The 26,334-nt window shown below is 46.0% G+C and overlaps 1 protein-coding gene across 5 annotated transcripts in view; it reads right to left on the bottom strand.

The window, feature by feature from the left end:
- RAB11FIP4 (RAB11 family interacting protein 4) overlaps positions 1–26,334 on the bottom strand; it is a 91,848-nt gene that overhangs the window by 34,223 nt on the left and 31,291 nt on the right. For 3 of the 5 annotated variants that reach the window (XM_021288423.2, XM_065034911.1, XM_065034912.1), the window contains exon 3: positions 24,987–25,075. In XM_021288423.2, coding sequence (XP_021144098.2) covers positions 24,987–25,075 — 89 coding nt within the window. Of the gene's footprint in view, positions 1–5,904; positions 8,378–24,986; positions 25,076–26,334 lie in introns of those variants that run through there. The other 2 variants (XM_013367228.3, XM_065034917.1) reach the window with 2 other exon arrangements.

Genomic DNA, 26,334 nt, shown 5'->3' with positions numbered 1-26,334 from the left:
GGCTATTAATAAGTGCAAATGTTCACAATGACAAATGCAATGTATTTTTAGTGTGTACCGGGATATTAGCCTGGTCTTCCTCAGCGCTTTTTGTCAAACTTCCCGCTTTGACACAAAACCACAACATGAGCTGTGGGGCTCGTGTTTGTCTAAAAATGCAGACACACAATCTGAAGTTCTTTCCAGCCTCATGTTCCCTTTGCAGAGTAGGGTCTGTGAGCATTTGTGCTGCTCTGACTACCTGTAAGGTTGTCTGTCCACCTGTAAGGTGTGTCTGTCCACCTTGCCTTATTCTGCCCCCAGCACTCAAGAATATTCTTATAACAGATTGTTCAATGATACCGTCTTAGTTAACTTGGAATTACTCCAGTGTAAATCAACTCAGAATAAGGTTATGCTATTGAAATAAATCTTTTAACTCATGATTGTGTTAAGTAGGAAGACCTGTCTCGATACTGGAAACATCACAAACGTCTTTAATAAAGTATTTTGATTATTTTTCAGAGTAAAAGCTGGGCAGCAATGAGGAGGGAAGATGGGGCTGTATGCAATCCAGCCTCAGCCGCACCGATCAGCACGAGCAGGGGGTCCCAGTCACCTGCTGCCTCTGTCACATCTTTACTCCCCAGCCTGAGACCTGTAGCAGCTCCACCAACACCTCCACAAGCCCAAGGAGGTGAAACGACCTTGCCATGCTGTGAACCCCGACTGTAAGCAACACAGATACTGTGAATCTGATTCTTGTGGCCATTTCACTGGGTTACACATGCAGCCTTAATGGTTCCCGAAAGAACACTGTGGCAAACGTAAACTGTGATAACGGTTTGACAAATGCCAGCTGACGTAAAATGGATCTATTGTTTGTATTTAACTGGAAGCAGTCAGGATTTCATGTCTGCAGCCTGTGGTTTCTTCCAGGATTGTTGCAATAGTTTTTAAATATCATAAGTTTATTCCAATAGGAGCTCGCTCATTTTAAGATGGAGAGCACCAGAAAGGACCTGGGGGACCCGGGGGTTATTGCACAGGGAGCTCTGTGCTGCTCATCTGCAATGTTGCTCCTTTGTGGACAAACAGCTGCACTGATCTCCCAGAATTGCCCCAGGAGGAGCTTTGCTCAGCAACTGGCCCTTTGGAGGTGCCGTCTGGAGCTGCAGGGCAAAGGCAGGAGAACAAGGGAGGATGTTTCAGGGCAACATGGCTTGGATACTGTAAGTGTAATTTCATAAAACTTGCATGAGAAGAAAGAGTGGCTACTGCCATCTCACTGCAGAGAAATCTGACATGCAGAGGCTGTGGCTTTTAAAGCTGTTCAGACACCTACTTCCCACCCTTTAATTGCTTCTGTTCCATATTTGTGTGACAAAAGCTCAAAGAACACTTAAAGGCTTTGCTAAGCAGCAGGAATACAGCCCAGGTAGTCTGCAGCCCCAAAACTACTTCCAAGTGACGTCTCCAAGCTCAGACAAGAAAAACATGTCAAATTTAGGACCTGTGTGCTCATTTCCCCATTCTTGCAATGCCACCCCCAGGGCTCTGATAAGTACCTTGCTAGGATGGATGCTGCACAGGGCTAAAGTTATCTTCATCCAGGAAATATCTTCCTTCCCTCCTTCCCTCCTCCCTGAGCAAAGGGCAGCTATGGGGACAGAGTATTTCACATGATTAATTTTCTGCTGTGTTTCCTTCTACATCTGTGTTTTTGTTCACTGGTGCTCAGACAAATGACTAAGCCGTGGGCAGCGATTTGGAGCGACAGCAGCGCTCTGGCTCCTGAGCTCACAGCACAGCAGTTATTTGTGAGGGTGGCATACTGGACCAATTGTCTTTCCTTCCCAAGTGATATTAGCATTTTATCATTAAATCATAGTTAACATCAAAACTGAAAGTCTCCCCAAGGCCTGAATAAAGTACATCACGGAGCTCCTCAGCTGAAACCAATTTTTCATCTGCTGCTCCTGGGAAAGCGATGATTTTTTGACATCGAGATATGCTAAAGCAAGCTGGCCACCAGATACAGGCAGCTCACAATGAACCAGTGAGCACCAGCACTTCTGCCCAAGCCTGTTCTAAAATCTACTGACACCAGCAGCAAACCTTCCTTTCATTAAAGACACATTTTGCATTACCCTCAGAATCCTCATTCTGTTATCCTCACTCATGTCGAGTCCCCGCTGTGCATCATGAACATCTCTATTGGTTTGAATTGGTTTCCCTGTTAGGTGCTGTTGCTGGGACAGTGCTAACCATGTGAGTGATGGCTGCTCCAAGCAGACCGAATGTCTCCCCAAGGCTGGGAGATGGGGTTGGGAACCTGTGATACCCTCCTTCCACCAAGCTTAATGGGGACATTTAGTCCAGATACAGTAAAATTCAGAGCCAACCAGACCTTAAATTAGGTCTGTTTCATATGATCTAAAGTCCATATTCGCAGGTCTCGACACGTGCTGCTGACCCCTTTGCTTCCTGCTCTCACCCTGAAAGCACCAATGTGTGTGTCGTCACCCAGATGTGGCTCCCGACGGCTTGTGCAGGCAAGAGATGGTGCTCAGGCCCTGGGGAGGAGCAGCAGCTGAAACTGCAGAAGGCCTCATGTGAGAATCTTCTTCTCATGGAAATATCGCTATTAATAAAACAGTAGGGGATGCAGAAAAGCAGATTTATCTCAGAGTAAAATGTTGCTTTGGGAGCTCCCTGAGGAGTCAGTAGCAGCTTGTTGTGGAGCTAACATGTCTTTTACTGCCACAGCCACGTGAATAAGAAATATTTCAGTGTTAGGAGTAGTTAAGAGAGGCACAAAGCAGGAAAGCTGGGCAAGCAGAACAAATGGCTTTGAGTAACAAAACCATCAGCTACTGGAAAACCTCCTGAAAGGTTTTGAGTTTGAAACAATCCATGACCTAATTAGGTGGCACTGTTACTGGAGAATAGAGGAAGGAACAGAAAGAAAGGAGGAGGAAGAAAAAGCAGGGAGAGACGGAGGGGCCTAAATACTCAGCAGACCAGTCCAAGCTAGAGCTGACCAAGGCTGATGCTTTATTTAACACGCATGAGCACGTTCTGTGAGGGACGAGGGAGGTGCAGATCAAAGGGGACTTGCTCTGTGCTTGGGGACAGTCTCCTTGTGGAGCATGTTTTATACACTGAGATCAATGAGGGAAATGGACAGGAAACATCACATTTTGTGGGGCTCTGGAATGAACAAGTAATATCCACATTGGTTTCTATTACTAAAATATATTTTTCTCTAAGGGGAAAAAATGGGTTAGGAGTCCCTAAGCAGCCTTGGAGGAAATAAGTATGACAGTGAATTGGGCCAAGATGTGATAAGGCTGTGATCTCTTCTGCATCTTTCCCAGAATGATTCCCCATCAGTCACGACACAAGCGCAGTTCAGAGGCAACTGACACCTTTGAACCAGGAGGAACACGGTTCATGTGCATGGGTTACTGGGGTGACACGTAGCTGTTCTCCAAAGGTGTCTGTGGGAACAGGACCAGCAACTCAAAACCAAGCAGTTCTACATTCTTGAGGCCATCACAAGCAGCCGCAAGGGAGTAATCAGGAATACCCATGTGGATACTGCCATGGAGTGCACAGACACACTGTGTCTCCAAGGCAGGAGGCCCTGGAAAGCCCAAACCACCCAATCAATAACACACTACAGACAAGGAGCTTCCCAAACGCCACCTGAACCACCCTCTGCACAAGGGAGCAAATGGACACACCTCTTGCCAAAGGTCTTATATTCCTTCTTAAACAACGATACATCAGACCCTTTGTCAGGATGCACCGTCCCCACGCTGACTTCAGTGAGCACTGCAGATTTAAATGGCAAGATTCTGGTCTGAAATCTCCCAAATGATACTGGAAGTGGAGAAGAGCTGGGCCAGCCAACTCCTGGTCACTTCTCAGCCAGAGAGGCCATGGCTGAGCCACAGCTGGCTGCCCGCGGACACCCTGCGGGGAGCAGCTCGGGCAGCAGCAGAGCTGATGAAGTGCAGCCGTCTCATCTGGCCGCCATTCAAGTACGACAGCCCCTACTTGAACTACACATTCATTCAAACAAGGAACCGAAGCTACAATGATCTGGCCCGACCATCGGCTGTTACCACACGTGTGAAGCCTTTGAACTGAGTTTCTTTAAACTCACAGTCCTCCCCACAAAAAGCATTTGTATGATTGTCCGATCAAAGAGCATAGATAAATTGAGTCCTGACTTCTATTCCTCCCACTGCCTCGTTCACTATTCCCTGAGGAGCGGGTCTGAATTCTTCACTCACTGTACTCTGTGACTAATCTCCTTCAGACCCACAAAAGGAGCTGCTGAGAAGATCTGCCATATCAGCATGGGTGGCACGGAGCGGTTCCGGCCCCTCGCTGCATGACAAGCAAATACACTCATCTCGCAGGCAGCTGCATGAGTCATTGCCCTGCACAGAAGCCATACGGGCTCTCAGCATCGCTGCAAGCTGCTTTCCTCAGGATGTAGTTTTAGATGACTGAGCTGTGGAAGAACTGCAGGTGAGGGAGCCACAGCGCTGCCCTGGCCTGTACTTAGAGGACCACAGCCAGCCCAGCCCTCAGCTGTGCCCTCAAGTCCCTCAGCTCTACACTAACACGTACGTGATACAAATATGCATCTTCATCATCATCTGTGCACGTCCTTGCCCTGAGACGTTCAAACCAGGAGTGCAGCCACACCTGCAGTGCGCACACACCTGTAGTGCTGACATACCTGCAGTGCACACACCTGCAGTGCTGACATACCTGCAGTGTGCACATCTGCAGTGCGCACACATCTGCAGTGCTGACATACCTGCAGTGCGCACATCTGCAGTGCACACATCTGCAGTGCTGACATACCTGCAGTGCTGACATACCTGCAGTGCGCACATCTGCAGTGCTGACATACCTGCAGTGCGCACATCTGCAGTGCACACATCTGCAGTGCTGACATACCTGCAGAGCTGACATACCTGCAGTGCGCACACACCTGCAGAGCTTACTGTTTGCATCAAAGGCACAGGAACAGGTTGCTATGAGCACCGAACCAGCCCATCATGCCCACCCAGCCCACGTCCAACACACACAGGCATGACACATGCCAGGGAGAGAAGGTTGTTGGGGGGCCCCTCTTTACCAGCAGCAGCTGCTGAGCACAGGGAGATAGCTCTTTCCCTGAGGTTGTACTGGAAAGCTGTGACATGGGCTAGAGATGAATTCTGACACTCCGACCCTAATCCAGTCATGCAACCACAGCTGTGCCCTCTCCTTGGTTTGTGATACCTCTGCAGGGCCTGTATTTCCACAATCCCTTTTTACTCCACTGAAAGCAAACACGAACACTTCAGAAAGTGGAAAAGTTCAGCGCAACAAGCGCTCACTGCATATTCTAGCTCTGCATATGAAAACAGACATCTTGGGAAACGCAGTCTAGCCTAGCTGAAGTTCTCATCTTCAAAACAATACTGCTTTATCACGATTTCTGTCCTCGGTGCAGGAGGAGCGGCACCGTCTCGCTGCCTGCCCCGCTGCAGAGCCCACAGGAGGCACGTGGGGCTCGGGGCTGTCCCGCTCCCTCTCACACACTCGGCTTTGCTGGAGGTAGCACCACATACACAATGCAACTGGCTCATTGCTGAAAAGAAAAAGCTGACAAAAGGGAAAGAGTCAGGCTCTGCTTTCCCGATCTGTAAGGTTTCTTAAGACCCATCTCCTTCAATCCTGTACCATTTGGTTCATGGCTAGCTAGAGCAGTTTCACACTAATTAAAAGCAGACTTCTGTATATTTCAACTGTAGCTTTTAGCCTGATTTACATCCCTGATCTACAACACACTTAACAAAAGATGACTGCTGGAGGAAGGCAATTGATCATTCCTTAATTTAAAGTTATACTTACCGAGAACGGCTGTGGAAGTCTCCGTGAGGAACTGCAGGGTCTCCGAGCCCATCTTCTAGCAGCGAAGTTTTCTTTCTCGCCTTTGCACAAGTGGGATGTGAAGCCAGAGCCGGGACACGCTCTGTGTCTGTGCCGATGGGGCTCTCAACTGCGTACCGTTGCCAAGACACCCGGGGCAGCCTCCCAAGCCTCCAGATCTCGCCCTGGCTAAGGCATTCCTAATCAAATGCTCCTTGCAACAGGAGCTTCCAGCACTGCCACGACCACCACAGAGCTGGGAACAGCAACATTTTCTTTCATTCAGATAAAGCTAAACTTCTATGCAGTGTTTCAGCAGTTTGAAATATTGCTTATTAGCGAAACATTTCCTATCTGGAATTGCAACAAGCTCTCTATGCTAGTCTTAGTTTTGAAACAAATATTCTGTCTCACCACCCTGCTTTGAGCTGCTCAGAGATCACAGAAACAACAGCAGGATAGAAGTCTGCGTTCAGGTTTGATGCTGAAGTCCGCAGTGGAATCAGCCACTCCTGAACAACTAAAAGAATCTGCTATGCCAAAATTTTATGACCTGCAGTTGCAAGACTCTTGACCTCTGAAAACACACGGGATTCATAAAATCAGCTGCTGCATTAACACATGCGAATCAACTTTTGCATTACGGCAGCAGATCCTAGAGTCAGGTCTCGTGATGCCAAATGATGGTACAAATTCACAAGGTCTATCCCAAAGATCTCACAGCCCAAACTACAAGATGTATGAAGCTGCACTGAGCAAGAAATAGCTAAAGTAAACCAGTTAAATATATCTTCCCAGTAGGGCCTCAGTTCCTGATTTCAAGTAAGTGTTGTAAAGGAGGGTTGGAAGCAAAATGCAATAATGGCAAAGAAGTATCAAGGGAAGATAACTCTGGTTTTGCATATGGGTTTTCACACTTATTTATACTCCCAGAGATACATTTTGGAAGGAAAAAAATAAACTGCTTCTCTGCCTGCTCCTGGCAATGCATTTGCATTGAGCTCTGGGGTGTGCAACCTTCAACCAGTTTCATCATTCAGCCCAAAAGAGATTAAGCAGTAATAGTTGTGCAAATAAGATGATCATCTGCTAATAACACTAGTTACGGACACCCCAGGGAGCGAGACACCTGAGACAGTTCAGTTCTTTGCACGCAGCTGCTGAGGGCACATCACGCTGGAGCAGCCGAGGATGAGGCCAGTTCTCCCCAGAGCTCGGATGTGCGAACTGGGGGGAAAGGGCTCCACACTCCACAGCGAAGATTACAATTAAATAAGCCAAGCACGATTAAAAATGTAGCTCTCCCACTCACCATCTTCATGAATGTTTCAGAAGGTCTAAATCTGAGAAGGTAAATTAACTCCTTATCTGTTCACACTTCGAGCTTTTTAAACAGCAGGCCTGAAGTCTGGAAGAAATTCAGCGGGCAGCAATTTTTTACCCTTACATGGGAAAATTTGCCTAATAAAACACTACGATTTTATCAGACTGTTTCCTTCTGTTTCCTCTCTAGCGGGTAATGGAAGTTACACCCACTACTTAGCTTTGACATGTGTAACCCAGAAAAGCCTCAGTTTGCTGTAAAAACACCGAGTGATACGTTTCTTTGTTAGAAGATGTTGTGGGGCTCTTGTCGCATTTTTCTAAACACATCAGGAAAAGCTAAATGCATTGTTAACAGCTAGCAGAAAAGCACCACGCATTAGCCATTCTTCTTCTGAATGGAAAAGAACAATTTCTGATGAAATATGGTTCCTGTTCTATTCCTAGATTGCTTTACTGGATAGCTGCCCTGTCTCTGAGCAGCCTCAGGCTCAAAGTAGGAACTATGTAAAAGAGGTTCTTAGGACACGGTTTAGTGCTAGAGTTGGCCAGGTTACGGTTGGACTCGATGATCCTGAGGCTCTTGTCCAACAGAAATGATTCTATGATATTCAGATACTCTTGAAAAGAATAAAAAGAAAATGTGAAAACTCTCACTGAAAGATTTTTTTTTAAACTGGGGTCAATCAGTTTCTTAAATGTTTATGCAATTAAACAAATCTGTTAAAAATCCAGTCAAAATGAAACTCCCCACTCTGAAAGATATAAAAATGAGATGCTCTGAAATTTAGACTTAATTTCCTTTCTATTCAGCCAAAAAATTGTCAGAATTGGACATTTCAAGCTCAACAGAAAACAGCTTTACCACTGGACTCGGCACTCTGTCCAGTCTCAGCTAGAAAGGCCAGCATGAGAAAGAGAAGTTACAAGATACCCAGAGAAAAACAGCGCCAAGCTGGCGGCACAGCCCAGGGATGGGGGGCAGCAGCGTCTGGAGGTCCCGGCGTCCCCCACAGCCACACGCCGGGTCGGTACCCGCTCCTGGTCCTTCTCGCGGTCTGTGCATGACGTGTGCTGCTCTGGAACCGCCGCTGCCCCACTACGGGATGCATCTGCGATCAGCTACTCCCGCCTAGCAAGGGCCGCTCGCCGTAATGCTGCTTTTGTAGCCCAGCATTGTATGTCAGAAAGGCTTCAATCTGCCTCCTCAATGCCTGTCAGAACGCACTAAAGCTGCACTATAGCTGAAGTTTCTCCTGGTGCCACAGCAAAACTACAGCTATTTATAAGCGATCGTATTTCTAGATTGCACTTCTTCCTAGTAGCAGATACAAAGACATGTATAAATGGCAATTAAATAAACCACAATAGATTGTGTTAACTACTGGTAGCTAAGAAGCCACCTTGATCCATTTCTGCATTTAAGATATTCACCGCATGACACCAAGGCCTCAGCTCACAAAGACTTTTCAATTTGGGATTAAACATGTTACATTGGAAACAGCTCTGGTAACCCACAGCAGCAGATTATAGCTGGTAAAAGAAGAATGAATGGCAGAGGGAAGACAGGAGGGGATAAGCGTTCGCACTGGGAGAAGGGGCGCAAAGGAAAAAAACTGTTTTATTTTAAAGAGTTTTACCATCTCGCCGTATTCCTTGGAACTGCCTAACCATGGAGGAAGAGAGAAATGATGTGGACTCGCAAAGCCTGATTCCGCTTGCTGGAGCTCCAGTTCTTGAAACAAGATCAAGATCTGGAAAAAATACCATCCTGAGAGAGACTTAACAAAAAACTGCATCAGTAAGAACGAGACTGAGCCCCAGCATAACTGGAGAGGGCAGACCCGAACAAAGATCCGAAGTCTGCCCACAGCACATGGCGGAGGAGCCAGTTTTTCATGGGAATACTTTATTTGCTTCCAGCTTGCATGATTGCTTCTGAAAACACAGTTTCCTCCTTTCAGGATTTTCTTGCAGAAACTTTTACTAGCGACTCTCCAGATGATTCATATTTAGCCTTAGAGACTATTTTTAGCTGCTTTTCTTTCAGCACATGTTTTTGGAGAGTCCCCGCTATTTATGTGGTCTCCATTTCCCTCCCCTTGGTTTCCCCAGGGAGAAGCTCCATGGGGCCAGCTATTGAGAGCAGAGCTTGCACATTGTCCCTGCTTTTGTGTCCCTCACACAGCAAAGCCCGTCTGAGGATTTCTGAGGTCAACAACAGCAGTCTTTATCACCATGAAGGTAGATAATGGAAAGAAAACAAGCCAAGGAAAATCAAACACACTGCAGTTCCTCAGGGTGTTTGCAAGGCCATCCTGGGCAAAGGTCTGGTGGTCTGGACACATGAATAGAGATGCAAAGCTGGAGGTGTAAACATGCAGCAAATACAGACAGAGGCAGCTGGGTACAACTGAGCACTAAAAAGCATGAGAAAATTGCCGCAATTTGTCTGGGGTAAATCTGAGACCAAGACATGAAGTTATCTCTTGTTAGGGTCACACAGCTTTAAAAAAATGGGAGATATTAACTCATCGGTGTGTCCACGGCCACATCGTGGTAGGTGTACGTATGCCATTTGAGCTGGACTCTGATATCTTAAGGATTAGTTTTACAGCTTTGATACAGATCCAGAATACATGTACCTAAAGAATGTTACCAGCCCAGGAGGCAGCTCCACAAGCAGGAAAGTGGCTGCATCAGCCTACATTGATTTCTTTCATCTACGGGAACAGCGTCAATGGATTAAATCACTTTTGCACTGGTAAAGTCACATGAATGAAGGCCTGTCTTACTTTTAACTATTCCCCATACAAAAGCCTATTTTTATGGAATATGAGCTTCATATTGTTGAGGTTCTCGCCTGTCTTCTAAATGTGATTAAAATTTTTGAATGAGTCTCAGTTTTTGATGGATGGAAGTGGGACTCATGTACACACACATCACAAATATTGGGAGACTGACCTAAAGCATAAGCAGACCAGCTGGAAGTAGAGGTGGAAACACACTCAAGGTACGAATATTAAGGAAGCTTTGAAAGTAGTTTGTAATTTTTATCTTTGTGGTCTTCCTTGGCTTGTAAATCTCTCCTCTGCCATGGAGAGGTTTCATGCTCTAATATATAACCTTGCTTTTTAAGAGCCTCTTGTAAAATATATTAATTCCAAAAGTATGGCTCAAGCTCGCTAGTTTATAATCCGCTAGGTTAGTAAGAGCTCATAGAGATCCAACATATGGATGTACTTCTGAGCACATTAACAGCTATAGTAGAGAAGCTAAGTCTATTAAATGAGCGATGGAACTGGTCGTACTCCTTTCTTGTTGCCAATATGGCAATAATTAGGGCTGCTGTGTAGTTCAGTAGACTAAAAGAACTGGCGGACCAAATTAATCCCAGGAGTAATTCAAGGAAGACAGAGGAGTTCCACCAGGAGTCATGGCCCAATGCAATCCTCTGCTCGAAACCCTCACTTGAAACTATTAGCTATTTGCAGGCTAAAATCTGGGCTACTAAATGGTAATTAGACAGCTACATGGGAAATAATTACCTGATTACAAGATGATTAATTAGTATGCTGTCAAGCTACGATTATCCTAGCATCTAGGGAGTACACTGCATTTCTTCTTTGCTCCTTACAAGATGATGACGGCAGCATAAAACATTTCTGCCCTAAATCCCTACAGAAATGAACAGCAACAGAGCACAGACAGTAGTGCTCAGTGCCCAGGGATCTAATGAAGCTAGAAATATGCAGAACAGACTGACACAGCCCAGTCCTCTCACAGCAGGTCAAAAACAGACACAGAAACATCTTCACAAAGAGCAAGAACCAAGTATAATGAGATCCTACCTGCATCATCCCTCAAATACACTGAGCACACCACTCCTGACCACAAGCACGCAACCTGACAGTGGGAGAGAAGCGATTTCTGGTCACCCATGTATGGCAGCATAGGCACCACACTTCAAGACCATCAGCTCCAAATCAAGCCTTGCAAATCATTACAGATGTCTGCAGCGACTGGAGGGTAACAGCACACGTACCTCTGGCCCTTGAGACACCAGGAGAAGGGCAGGAAGGCTGACACGATAGGGAGAGGCAAGATTTCCAACACTACCTCCTCCTAGCAGAATACAGCCTGACCCAATTAGAACACGCCTGTTTTACAAGGGTGCAGCAAACTTATAAAGCTGCCCTTGACTGTTTTTATAAAATAGATTTGACACGTACTAATCTTGCTAGGCTAGCACCTTCATCAACTAGCACAGGTCAGCAAGAAAGGCATATGCCTTCAGCACCATCACAGCCAGAGCTTTGATCTCTTCCCCCGCCACGGCAGGGCAGCCCTGCTTTGCTCTCCGCCTTTCATTTGAGTGGGCTCTGCAGCCAGATGAACCAGGAAAAGCATTCTGGGAAAGTATTAGTCTGTGGAATTTGGTATCGAATTCTACCTACGCGCACAAAAGTACTGCTGAATGTTGTATTAATATATGCTCAGAAATAAAAGCTGCGCCAGCACACAGAGCACCAGCTGAGACATAGGTGCAGGTTCCCACTCGGCGGACATGTCCCGTGCCCACAGTGGGATGCAGTCACCGGGCTCTTCTGGAAACCAGTCGGACTCTGCCACCTACCTGGGCCTTATCACTGAACAGCTCGAGTTATCTTCTTCAAACTTGGGTTGAATAACAATTTCCCAGCTCCCAGAGGAGCTGTGAGGTGAATTCATTAGAGCCTATGAAGCACTTTTATAGTATAATAGAATAAGTATTGTAGATAGTTTTTATGCTAATTCCTTCATCTACATATCTGTGCCCACCATCTCCAGGAATTTAACAGATGTACGGTATGCAGAATAAACCTCTCAGAAGAAATAAGCCTCTGTACCAAGTTTGCAGATCATTTCCACATCCCACCACCTGTGTAGGGTCACCTCCAGGATAACTGAGAGCAGTGATTGCAAGATGACAGTGAGTGACAGTCAGTGCACAGAGCCTGTGAACTGTGCTGCTTCGCACATCTTTTGCACCAGGTTTACAGGGAAGCAACCAAGGTGGAACCCCTTTGAAAACAAAGGGCAGGCTCTCCCAGCTCCCTGGGACACGTGGTGACGTGGAGGCAGCCTCTCCTGCCTCATCCACTGTTCCAACTAAGTTTCCCTCCTGCTGTATGCACGCACCATTAGCACTTCTCACATTCAAACCCTTCTGCCTGGCCAGATCCTGTCAGATCCTTAATTCCAGACAAACCAAAGCCACCAGGTGCCCAGCCCCTTTGGAAACCACAGGAACTAAGTGCCTGTGCACAGTGGTGACACAAGGCCTCCGGGGCCTCCTGACCATCACCTCCCTGGGGAACACTCAGCATTGCAACCCAGGCATTGAACTTTGCCTCTGTGTTACCCCTCAGCTAGACAGCTCCCAATTAATAACTTTGTGTGAGCCCAACTGGCTCCAGACAGTATTTTCAAATGTGACCACTGTGAAAGGAAAAAAAAATAGGTCAAGAGGATTATGCGGGGTGACTAATGATTGCTGCATGCTGGGCTGAGATGTGAAGTCTAGCTGTGTTTTCAAAGGTGCATAATAATATGTCCTTGTCTGACCTGTGGTGCTGTTGACACTTCTGTGTTGATGCCTTCTCACAAACCCCCATTAGGCTGGAAGCTTGAACGCCCACTATGAATGATGCCAGCAGAGTGGAAGGGCTATCACACTTTGCAGAACTCCCATTTAAGTTTCACTTCATTTCTCAAAAGCCAGGCAGCAGAGGCAATTATTTAACTGTCAAGCCCTTTTGGAGCTGTTTGCTGAGGGAAGTGGCTGCCGTTCTCAGGCTGTGGGGCACAATGTGTTAACACACAGCTCCTGGAGCTGGTCACAGATAAGAGGAGGGGGCTGTTCTGCTCAGCACAGCTGGCACATGCACTCAGGGGAACACGTTCTGCCAGCCAGCTTACCATCCAAATAGCCAGAACAAATAGTTTTATCCTTATTTTACTGATAGGGAGGACAACATGGTATGATGGAAGGCACAGTTCAGCTGCTCTGCCCAAAAGTCACAGGATGTTTGTAGCAATAGGAAAAGGAATTCAGCTGTTTTCTCTCCTGGTCCTGTGTTTAGCATTAGAGTCCCTCCAAGTATACCTTTTGTTGGCAGGGAAGCTAGAATTCATTTTTCGTATCTGACAAATGTTTATTATACAAGTATTTGTAGCAGTCTCTCCATCCTGGTCACAGAAACATGTCCCTTTCTAGCTACAGAAACTGGAAGAGAAGGCAACTCATTCCCCACAGGAACTGTGGAGCAAAAAGTGATGCAACAGCCTCAGAGTCACAGGGAACAGCCTTTTGTTTCTGCTACAGTCTCTCCATGGGTAAGAGTATAAATATAACCACAGAGAAGTCTCCTCAACAAATGCCGACATAGCAGGAAAAACATCACCTTTGGTTCAGCTTAACTGTGAGGAAGATCTGCAAGACATTTTGCCTCTGATGGCAGAGGCCAGCGCTTGCATATGGGCTGTTGGCAGCCTGGCAAAAGCCGGGTGCGATGACGCCAGCCTGGGTGACGCTGGGCCCTAGACATGGAGCAGGGAACAGCAGGTGCAAATCTGTTGTAGGAGGCAAGATACCTTCTTCAATTCACATAATGTTTTTTCAGAAGGCCGTGGGGAAAACTCTCAGCTTTAGGAGCAATACAGCTGTCCAATACAACTCATGAGTGTGGGCAAAGCTGTGAGAATACTAGCACCATCGAGACCCTTCTGAGACACCATCACATTGATTTTCTACAGCTTTTAGGCAACGTTCACACTTATACAAAGAATGATGGAGTGCAGCATGTATGTACATCCCATAGTTGCATTTCAGATGAGCTTATGTTTAACTCACATGAAATTCTACATTGGCAAAAGAAGATAAATTCCTTGCTATAGCAACAACAGTCAGTCTTCTGTGATTTAAAAGGTATGGCCCAAACAAGGTCTTTCAACGAGGCGTTGCAAACTCTGGGCTCATTGAGACCTGGGCTCCCTTCCTCGCTCCCCGAGGTACTGCTCAGAATTTAACAGAGGATCCATTGCTGCCCCATTGTTAGATCTCCACAATCACAGGCTGAGAAGAAGAATTTTGCACAAGCTCCTTGATTTAGATCAACCCAAAAGTGACAATACCCTTTTTGCATTTTTTTTTAAAGAAAATCCTGCCAGAGCCAACAGACTGATTGTTCCATAAATCAATTTCTTTCCCAAGTGTAAAATCTCCAATCGCTCATCCCCTGTCTTTCAGCCTAATTAAATAGTGAAGAAATCAGCTGTATTGTCGATGGCTCTGGTGCTGCACAGACACTTCTGAATGTATAATATTAAAAGGAAATGAAGACAGCAAAGAAGATTCCCCCCAGCAGCTGCACTGAGACGAGCAGCACAGGAAACATCCATGCAAAATGAAGACAGCCCATGACAGCAGGGTGAGCTCAGACAGGGGCCTGTAGTGCCCCATGTCCTGTAAAGAACAGGTCATGGAAGGGCCCTCCTTCTGCTAAATGCAATGTGGCTTTCTCTACTATTTCAGCAGGGAGTAAACTACCTCCAGTTACCTTTCAAATTCTATTTCCATAATCATGTCAAACTAAAATACTGAACTACTCTTAAACGCTGATCCCTGCCCTTGACACCTACCTCTCCCTTCTCATTAATCATGTTCAATATGGAAGTGTTTAGATGCCGTGAGAAAAGAGGTGCTGTGAGACAGCGAGGAGTTGTCAGCAGGGGGGAAGCTTTGGGACCCCACATCATATAAGAAGTAGTTACAGATGGTGAATTACCTCAGGAAATAGAAACGTGTGTGGTCCATGTGGTTCTTGTTACCCACAGGCTCTTGTGGAAGCGGCAGGAGTGCGAAGGCAGCCCCAGCCTACAGGAAGGCGGGAACTGGGTAGAGGATGTTGGGCCTCTCTGAGTGGACTTGCCCGAGCTGGTCCCCGGGGGCTGTGCCAAGAGATGAACCGCGAGCAGATGAGGGAGGATGTCCTAACACAGTCTGAGATCCTGGGAGCCGACCCAGGAGAATCCTCATAAGAAAGAAGACATTGCATGTAAAGGCGAGTCTATACAGAATGCAAGTATCTAGAAGTCAAACTAAATGTGAACATCTGGTACAGTAAATATTGATGCACTCCTAATAGTGCTGGTTTCTTCCCTTTCCTATCTCTTCCTTCTAAAATGAAGTGGCTCTGTCCTCTCAGGGAAGAGGTAAAAGAAGAGCTCCACATGACAGGCACTACTGAACTACAATCAAGAGAGACCGCCTCTTTCTGTATAGGTTTTTGATCTAATGAGACTACATACAACCTAGAGGAAAAACACATCACTCAGCAGTACAGCAAGTAATGCCCTGGCTCTAAGTCAGGAAAACAAAAACACAGAAGGAACATAGGTTTACGTGTTTCATGCTCCTAGTTTGATTTTCACCATCTAAGAATCTGATCAACAGTTCTTAGTGGTTCCTAAACACCCCTCCCCATTCTGGACAGGTTCCCAACTTCCATGCGCCAGACTTTTCCATGAGTGTGCCTTAGGGCATTGTAACCATATGGTCCATCTCCTGATGGAAGACACATGCCCTAGTTACCCCAACAAATCTTCCTGAATGACATTAGCCTTCAAGGACACAGTAATGAAAAACTCATTGGAGCAACAAGCAGCAGGGATTTTTTCAACGTACCCATGCCATTAATAAATGCAGAACAGCTACCAATACAGGAAACTTCTTGTGGAGAATATATAAAAATAATTCAGGTTCTGTCTATTGCTCTATCCATAACCAAACAAGCTAAACATGCCCTCTCTGCTCCTGGAAGAAGGTAGTAACATATTCAGTATGTATAAGTCGAAAAATTCCCCCCATTTTAAATGAGTTGTTATGAATTAACTTCTGCTGTGGGTGAGAAAGTTTACCTAAGTATTGCACTATTCTATAAAAATGGCTGGATAAAGCTCTACAATATATTTACACCATATTTATGTATTTGGGATGTATCTATCAAAGGACGCAGAGCCTGCAAACTTTCTCTCTTCCAGTCATTACCCTGCTTTTGCTCTACATGGTGCTGTATAAACACATCCTGAGAAACCCTTTGCTCCAAACAACACGTCGAGTGACCAGAGACTCATGCAGAAAGGCAAGAAATGCCCAGGATTCACCCTGGGGATGTCTCCTTGCAGGTTCTTGGGCTCCATGACCAAGAACAAACCAAAGACTCTTGCAAAGCCAAATTGTTTGTTATCACAGTTCTATTTACACAGACTGGGAAAAGCTCCAAGGAATCCCCTGTTTGAATAGCTCTTTTTACCTTATTGTGTCTACTTCACACATGCCCTTTCCAAACACCTCCCTGCCATGGTGGATTGTGACTAGGCTGCCAGGTTCACACTGTCAGCCCAAAACACTCATCAGCATTTGTGTCAACTCTGTATCAATATTGCCATGGCTATGTTATTATTCTTGCAAATAGCTTATCATAACGCTGAGGACCAAAACAAGCCTGGGGTCCAGTGTACACATCCACCTAAACAGGCTTCTCTGTCTCATAGTCTGTTCCCCAGCTGATACTACAGTCAGCTGGGTAATTACTATAACAGTTTGGACAAAAAGGTGAGCCAAATAGCAAAACTCCTAATTAACAAGGTCTCTCAGGGGCCTGATTAATCTTGCCTGGACTTCTGGAAACTTAGAAAATGTAACAGTTGACAGTTTCTTTCCTATTTCCCATCTGTTCAGACCGTAGCTCTTGGAGTACGGACTATTTCACTCTACATATAAGTGCTGCCCGCAGGTGGCCGTCCTGGGACCGAGTGGCACTGCCATGTACCAGGTGGCACTGCCCCACCAGTGTCCACACAGCTCCCAAACCGGTCCAGGCTCTCCAGGACTGCATCCCATGGAAAGGAATGATCTGCCTCTGCCACCCAACTTAGGATGAACTCCAGCAGCCTCTTCTTGGCAGGCAGTCGCTCAACAGAAGCTGCATTTCTCCGCATTCTTATTTTAGACAGGGCCTCTGTGTCCCTGATTAAAAGAAGGTCAAATAGCCCATCTCTCTTTTTAATTTTTAATCGCAATTTCATGCTGTTATTTCAGCTGCTGGAGGCGGTGTAGCACAAATCCCTCAGGAGTAATTCCTCGATACTCTCTTGTAGGCTGGCCTACTTTTTCTTCCTATTCAGTTACAAATTGCTTATCGCAGCCCAGATGTGTGACCGCGCTGGCAAACCCTGTCTCCACCCAGACAAATACAGCATCCACTGCAGCATGTAAAAAAAATCACGTTTTGATTCTTCTCCAGCTTCTAAAAATAGATAAGATAATCAAGATTTAATTTTTAGCTCTGTGAGCCCAGTTGAGTACCATGGTTTAATTTGGAACGGTTGCGCAGCCTCCGGCAGGACTCAGTGTTGCTGGGGGGACACTTGAATGGGTTGGCCAAATTCCAGGTGGTTTTGTGGGGATTTTGGACGTTGCAAGAGGTGGGGGTGAAATGTGAGAAGAAGGAAGTGGGTAAGGTGTCTTAAAACTTTCATAACTAAGAAAAGCGTTGGGCAATTTCATGAAGTGCATGGGTCATTTTGGTGGCAGCTCTTGAGGCTACTGAGAGCGCATGTTTGAACCCTAAAATATTGTGGCCATAGCAGCAGCTGTGACAGAAACGATTCCTGTAAAATTTCTCCTATAGAAGAAGTTTTTAATGTAAGTGGAAAAGTTTCTAGCAGTATGTGCAGCTCTTTTGTGAGGAGAGGAGGAGGAGAGGAGGAGGAGAGGAGGAGGAGAGGAGGAGGAGAGGAGGAGGAGAGGAGGAGGAGAGGAGGAGGAGAGGAGGAGGAGAGGAGGAGGAGAGGAGGAGGAGAGGAGGAGGAGAGGAGGAAGAGAGGAGGAGGAGAGGAGGAGGAGAGGAGGAGGAGAGGAGGAGGAGAGGAGGAGGAGAGGAGGAGGAGAGGAGGAGGAGAGGAGGAGGAGAGGAGGAGGAGAGGAGGAGGAGAGGAGGAGGAAAGGTGGAGGAAAGGTGGAGGAAAGGAGCTAATTTCAAGTTTATGAACTGGAGGGCAACGATATCCTCATTTTGTCACACAAGTGTCCAAAAACCCACCAAACGTGACATGCACTGCCTCTTATGCGGCTCCTTTTACTACAGATGTTTCGGTATTCCCCAAAGGCCATTTATCAGAGTCGAGAGTCGTTCACCACCCTCTGCCCAAGCAGTCGTATTTCTTTCACTGGAGTACAGTACACAGTGAAGTGCTGTCATAATATTTCCTTTGCCCATGTTGTTAAGAATGCTGTATTCAAGACACACCGCAAATTAAAGTGGACAGATTTTCAGTACAGCAAACAAAAGGCAAAAAGGACTAAACCACAAAGCCATACTTACCTGAAGGATTAAATCAACAGTGATGTGACCTCCTTGGTAGAAAAAGACCAACCTTTAGTTTCCAGTCATTTCACAGCTTCTACCCAAAGACTGAGCCACAGCCTAAATTGGTTTATCCATGGAGATACAAGGATGGAAGGAATATTTTACCATGGCAACTGACAATTCCAGAAAAAACACCCCCAAAACTCTGCTCAGTCAGAAAATCAGCAGATTAAAAGCTTGCAGATAATGCCGCAGAAAGAAAAAATAGGGATAAGACAGAAAATGCCTATTAAACAGAGATTCTGTCAAAGAGACAGGTAACAGGCTTTCAAATGGTAAAGCTTTTGAATGCTATACAAAATCCCACCTTGGCCACAGAGCAGAAATACTCAAAAAAGAGTAATTGATAATAACAACTATAAGTGCAGGAGGTGACTTTTCTGTAGATACCTGGAAGGACACGACGGCTGGAACTTCAGCTCCATCACCGAGTCACAGCGAGGATGGCTGACCCAGCCACACTTCCACCTGTTTCAAACCACCCAGCCCAATACAGCCCTAAGAAACAGCACATTTTGGCTCAGACAAGTCCCCGTGAGAAGTGAATAATGTTTGGTCCCTTATTGATTTAAGCTTGTATTACAGCAGTTCACCTGCAAAAGCAGGTGCTTAAAATTTAAACCAGCTAACTGGCAGAATTTGTGCAAAAAAACGCCAACACACACAAATTCAGCCCAGCTTCCCAGCCCCCCAAAGATGAATGAATACACACTCCTGCACTGGGATGCTCCGTTCTGGGGCTACAGACACTCAAGCAGCATCTTTCTCCGGTCAGCCCAGCCCTGCGGAGTCTCCTGCTGGGCTCACACGGTGGGATTGCAGTTGGAGGGAGCAAAGCTCATCTACTGGGCTGTTATGGCAAGAATGAGGTGGGAAAACATTTCTCCCAGCCTGGGAGCTCTTAGATTTCAAAATATTTTCCTGGCTTAGCTCAGGATGAGAAGGTCAAACCCTCGCATTTTTCTCAAAAGAAAAACCAAAACACATTTTGAGAAACGGAAGAAATATTTTCTGACTGGGCCAGAGTGTTTCACATCTTTTGTGTTCTATGTGTTTTATACAACAAGCAAAGCAAAAACAAATTGGGGAAAAAGTAATTTCCCTTTCAAAAATGTCAGTGCGTGATGTTCCACCAAATCAAAACTTCAAACTGGTTTTGAGAAAGAAAATACTCCTTTAATGTCTTTTATGGCTGTTTTTGGAGGAGTCAGCGTTTATTTTGTTGGAAGACGCCTACCTTGCCCCGAATGCAAAACTGCTCATTCTATGTACAGCGCTTCTTCAGGGCAGCATTTCATAATCAGCTTCAGCAGCCAGGAAGGGAGGTTATTTTTATGCAGGTGTTTTGTAGGAAGGACACTTATTTTAGCATGTATGCACAGACATAAAAATATATAATTCAGAATATTGCCAGGTGAATGCAGGCAATTTCCATGTAAATTAGTCCCAAATGGGGGCCCGCTGTGCTTTTCATTGCTCTGGGTAATTGTTCACTGGGGGTTTCTTGGCAGTTGTAGTTAATGTTGCTTTCTGGTGCTTGGAAAAAAAGAATAGGAAAAAATGAATTGCTGAGAGTGTTGCCCTTAGAGGTTCCAATAAACTTTTCATCAGCGCAGACAGTGTGTTGCCTGTGTAGAATCCTGCCTGGTCCTACCTAGAAACGTGGACTTTTCTCGCTGTATCAAGCTTTTCTTCCCCCTGCTCCAGCAAGCGATTCAGGCAATGACCCCCCAGTACAACCCAAGGCATTGACCTCACTCCTGCCAGGGTCTGAGAAGTCTTTGTACTGATTTCAGCAGGGGCTGCGATCAGTTCCTGGGCTGGGATCAGTCCCTAGGCTGGGCCTCCCAAAAGGCTGTCCCTGAAGATGCTGAGCGCACTCATTACCCAGGGGATGCAGCAGAAGCTGAGGGGAAAGAGAATCTGGGAGATTTAGGAGCACCAAACATAAAACAGACTTCTAGATTTGACCAGGGAAAACAGGGAAATGTCTGCTTCCTTTGGTGTACCCAAGAGAGAGGCTCAAGCCAGAAGATTCCCCAGTTGAATTCCATTCCATGCACGTCCCAGGTTTTGACTACTGAGGGAATGAAGACACAGCTTCTCTCTCAGCTTCTTGAGGAGACGGTAGGAGGAGCTGCTCACAGTCCAGCGCGGGGCCCACAGCGACAGCAGGACAAAAGAGACCACCAGCAGCTTGGGACGGGAAGGAGTTTGCAAACACACGCTGTGCTGATCACTGCGTAGCATGAACACCCCAAGTGTATCGAGCATGGAGAGGGAAGTCTTCACATGCAAGGCTGAAAACACAATGGGAGCCAAGAGTGACTGGGAGAGTGTGGGTGGTGGAGAAAACTGGGGGCTGATAAGAAACAGAGGGGAAAAAAAAGCTCAATTTGCCGTATTTAATATTGCTTCTCACCATTTTTTCTCTCGGCTCTCGCTCGGAAAGGTATTTCCAACTTAATAACATCTTAACGCCTTTGCCTGTGCTAAGATAGGATGTCTGCCAACGCTACCACAGAAAGCAGAAGGAAAGATGTATTAACAGTTAGGCAACACCTGGGTTTAATGTTAGAAAAAAACAGTAATGAGAAAACCCTCTTGACAAATGAGGTCAATCATCTTGCCCAAGAACACTGGCAACTCTTGACCACTGTCAAGGTGGAGCCACTGCTAGAGTTGCTGCAAGCGCTGGCAGGCCTGGCGAATGGGATGTCCTCAGTGGAGAAACAAAAGGAGAACAACAAGAAGAGAACTGCAAGTTTGAGCTCGATAAAATATTCAATGCTTTTCTGGGCTTTGCTTTTCAATAAATAGCAATACATGGCACAACTGGAGATAAAACCTGCAATTCCAGGCTGACAAAGGAGACCTATGCAAATGGCCCTTCACCTTTCCTCAGGCCGGCTGTGTCCCAGACTGCTATGTTCTTCTACAGCCTAATGAAAAAGCCATTTGGATCACAGTCTTCTTCCAGTGCAGAAAGGCTCTCCCTGTTCCGACACAGATATTAGCAGATAACCTCAAGCAGCTCGCAGGGAAAAAAAATTCAGAAGCCAGTGGGGGACTCCTAATTGCTACTGAAAATATTTTCAAAGCAGCAGATCAGCCAGTAGTCCCAGCTCCATCCCAGATGCAAACACAATTAATTTGTCATGTTTCAACAAATTTTCTGCTGTTCATACAGTGTAATTAATCACTTGGCAGGCAGGCAGGCAAACACACACAGGACTGAAAAAGCAGCTCGTCCTGTACCCCGTTAAAAGGCAGATTCACACTCATTTACAGGTTAGAACAGCAGAAAAAATGGGAAGCAGCGACTCAATACAGCAACATTTCATAAGAAACAAACAGCCTTGTTTCAAAAAGGACCCCGCTATTACCACATCTTACAGCATGCTTTCACTAGGTTTGCATGTATGGCATTTGGGCACTGATTTCAGATGAAAATGCAATTACATGTAAAAATACATAGTCTGTCCCACCATAAGTAGCTAGTTGAATAGGTACCCTGCTAGCTGGTGGTGAGAGGCTCCAAGATCTGTCATTCAACCTCCTGTCATCTATCCAGGTGATCTAGATCCAGGCCCCCTTCAAATCTGAACAGCTAAAATACACCATGTGAAGAGCTGAAAAATCCCTCTCCTGTTGCTGATTCCCTTTTCCCCAAACATAGATGCTCAGACAAAAGAGCAACTAGACCCAGGTCACTGCTTCCTAGGGCCTGCAATGCAAACCTTGGCCAGGGAGCTGCCCATGCAGCCGGCCTAGTTCCCTCAGAGTCTTGTGGCTAGTGCTGCCGGCTGGCCAGGTGCCCGGGAAGGCTCCGAGCCAGCCATTTGGGAATACCAGACACAGACACTTTGCTTTGTTTGAGCTGGCTCAATCTGGGTCTGGGTTTTCACACACATACTTCAGCTGTGGACTTGCTGTTGGTTACTGTCTCCAAAAGGCCATCCAAGGGCTCTCAAGTGCTACCAGATGCTTGCCACAAAGCAAATCCTGCACACTGGGCTAGGGAGGCTTTTGTCTCCTTTCAAACTGGAGCTAAAACAAGAGGTGAGGCCATAGCAGCTGTGAAAGGAATTCAGGATTGATAAATTAACTTTTGGGAAATTCAGAGCATTTCTCTTATCTGTCTAAAGGCTGTAAGAGACAGAAATTATACTGATAACCTGTGCTTGACTGAAGCAGTGCCTCAAATGGAGCACAATACAGACCTTAGCCCAATCAACAGACTCCAATTCCACATGCAGAGGGGTTTATTCATAGGTCCTAGAGCTGCGAGCGTCTACAGCTGCTAACTCCAAACTGCAGTCCCATCCTCCCAAGCTTCTTTGGACCAGCTTCTCTGTATGTGCCAACATACCCTCTGCAGCCCGACTCAATGCTTTTTGGCGGTCTTTAACTGACATCTAGCGAACGGTTTCCAAACTGCACCTGGAAGACCTGGAGATTGAAGATGAAACGGTCCCCTCCGGAGGGCAGCTGTGCAGAGGAGCTGTGGGACAAGCGCGGGGTGTACAACAATGTCCTCACCCCACCACGATGGGTGATCTGTCCTGTGGGCAGTTGGGAAAGAGCCTGCTTCTGCTCAGAGGCTGCACAAATACTGCACTGGCCCAAGTAAATGGGCAAACACACTTGCTGGGCTCTACCACAATGATGCCACCCACTGCAGGGACCACGCAGGGTGGCTGGTGGACATCAGAAGTCCTACTCAGGAGCGATCAGCAAGGCTTCCACCGCAGCATTGCCAGATCAGCTCTTGCTGAGCAGGAGGGGTCAAACCTCTGCTCCCTTCCTCTTCCAGATGCACGGATCTAGAACTCAGACGAGAAACTCATCGGCTGCGATCAAGATTAGCTTCTGCAGCTCCCACCCTTGGGCTCTCCGGGCAGATGGGTGGCAGGAGCGGTGTGGTTTGCAGCCATCTCACAGTTTATCTTCTAGCACTCTCCACAGCACAGCTTTGGGTGACTGCAGATCCCTGAAGAATAAAGACCCAATGACCATGCCATTGGACTTAAAAGAGCATCAGAACCAGCCTGCAATGTCTGCATAGCAATCAGGGAACATGTAGTGTTTGCAGAGAGCCTGCTATCCATTTTATAGCCTCTATCATCCATTGCAAAACAGGACATTTGGTTTATGATACCTATTAAGGTAACCAAGCAACAGCATGGCGGGTATCTATGTCATCAGTTACAAAAAAATAGGGTTTTAGAAACAAGCAGAGTGATGGTGGTGTCAGCCTGTCATAGCCCAGGTACTGAAACCAGTCGGGCATTTTCACCAAGCAAAAGAGCCAGCAAGCCCAGACAACCCTTCCTTAAATAAATTTATGACCAAATTCTGCTCTACCGCTTGCAGTCTTAGAGGGCTCCTTCCATCTTGTGACAGACATCTTCTGCACTAAACTGAAGGAATTGTATCTATACTTTCTGTAAGAACACTGGAAACCGTTTTGTATAACACCATGCAGTACTGTAAAACCAGCATGCTTATCACATGTCTTTCCTCAATACATCAGTATTTTTCTTGCACTTCATCATCTGGGAAGGTAAAATGCTTTTCCTGCTGATTTCAGGATCACTTACAGTCTCATAACACCATTGACACACAATCCTTATCTGAATGTACAGTGCTAACCGTAGTTTTAATCTTAAGAATTTACATGAGTGGAGGTGACGAAAACCAAAGTAAAATGAAGCAGAGACAAACAAATACTTTAAGGAAGGTTAACATTGTCCTTCTTGTTAGATTGTGCAGACACTGTCAGATTAAGGATACAGATGCAGACCTTTAATAGCCTGAAAATATGCTATACCCACCAGCCACAATACTATCAAGGTTACCAAAGGTGTATCGTTCCTGCTTCCCAGCAGGTGTGAGTCCCTGTTTATTAACTGCAGAAGGTCTCTGAGGACTTGTTCAGCTACAAAGCTGGACTATTTAATTAGATACAAATCAGTGTTTTCCACTTGTGTGGTGCCAGCAAGTTTGTCTCCCTTCACAGCCAAGCAAACAGTGAGTTTTGTAAGAGCAATGCTATCCAAATCCTAAATACTTTCACACTAGCCAACAGCTACTGGGTGTTAAATGCAGCTTAAACCAGTGTGGAAAACTTGCTAACAGCCATGAATCTGGGAAGGAGGAGTCAAGAGGCCAAGCAAAACAACAGCCTTTACAATGACGCACCTACACATCACTCCAGAGTCTTCCTCGCCCACTGACATGAGACAGAATTAGTGCTTCTCTTACCTGGTAATAGTAATCGACATACTGCGGCTCGTAGTGCGGAGGCCCAGAGTTTTCAGGAGACAGGACATCTTTTAGTAACTCCTCACAGCCTGGCAAAGAGAAATGAGAGCAAATGGGTAGGCGGAGAGTTTATCTTCCCAGAGACTCTATGCACAATAGAGGAAGAAACCGGTTTTTAGCTAGTCTGTAGGCACAAAAGCTTGAAAGTTAGCTCTGGAATATGTTTAAATAGCTGTAACAAAGCCCTGCCCTTGGAGTTCTGCACAGAACATATCCAGCGTGTGGCACTTAAAAGAGCAGTTACTCTAATGCTGACTCTCAGTGTGGATACGCTACACTGCAATGAAAAGCTGAGTGTTGCTTGGCTTGGCAAACTATCCCGCGGGATAGAAACCCAACCCTGGGCAGCCCAAAACTCTGAAGTCGAACACTGGATTTGCAGGCTCGGCATGAGCCAGTGTCTGTTGCACATTAGTAGTGGAGCTGCTTCTGATTTCCTCTGGTCTAGTGACAAGAAGGCAATACCTAAATGTCACAAATTCCCCTTCAAAAAGAGCATGGTGTTTGGCAAGCAAATATCTACGCCTTGCAACCAGAGATTTCCAGCTTCTGTGTTTGCTTTTGTTAACAACCACATTAACAGCTGGAAAAATCAATGTCTGTGTTTCCCTCAGTCCTCCTCTCATCTGAAAACCTGAGACAAATATAGAAACACTGAAATCACCAAATGTCTCATTCCCCATTAATTACAAATGACTGCACTTGGCATGTTGAGCTGCAGAAGGCAGGACTATCAGGCCAGATTATTTTAGAATAACCAGTTTACAGCCTAGGGCTTAAGCTGTGTGACACCTCAGCACGTGTTGTACACTGTCCTACTTGGAAGCTGCAACTATCCAGCAGTATTTCTCTCTTCTATCCCACCACTAACACAACACATTTGGCCGTGACATTACACACTGATATCCATCCATGAGGCAGGTGAGCCAGAGGTAACAGAGGAACGTAAGAAAGTGTGAATTATCCCTGTCAAGACACAAATCAGAAACTCTTAACTCTGGAGGATGGTGGGGCTGGTCGTCTCAGGCCACTCCTCACCAATGGTGATGAAAATGTTTTACAAGTCACTGAAGGGGAAGATGTAAACCTTTAACTTTTTCAGTTCACTCAGGATGCCACACACAACTTCTCTTATAAGATAATTTTGCAAATTTACCTTCAGTTTCATTAGTTTTCTTCACACCCTAACAGTCCATTTGCAAACAGACATTCTGGCCACAAATAAACACAATTGCAGCAAAGCCACTTCCTGCAAATGCTCTGAGAAGGAGATTTAACCCATGCTGCA

The sequence above is a fragment of the Columba livia genome, chromosome 18, assembly GCF_036013475.1.
Source record: "Columba livia isolate bColLiv1 breed racing homer chromosome 18, bColLiv1.pat.W.v2, whole genome shotgun sequence".
In the NCBI taxonomy this organism is placed as follows: Eukaryota; Metazoa; Chordata; class Aves; order Columbiformes; family Columbidae; genus Columba; species Columba livia.
Note: the sequence above shows the minus strand (reverse complement) of the source record. Positions and strands in the feature narration are given on the sequence as shown.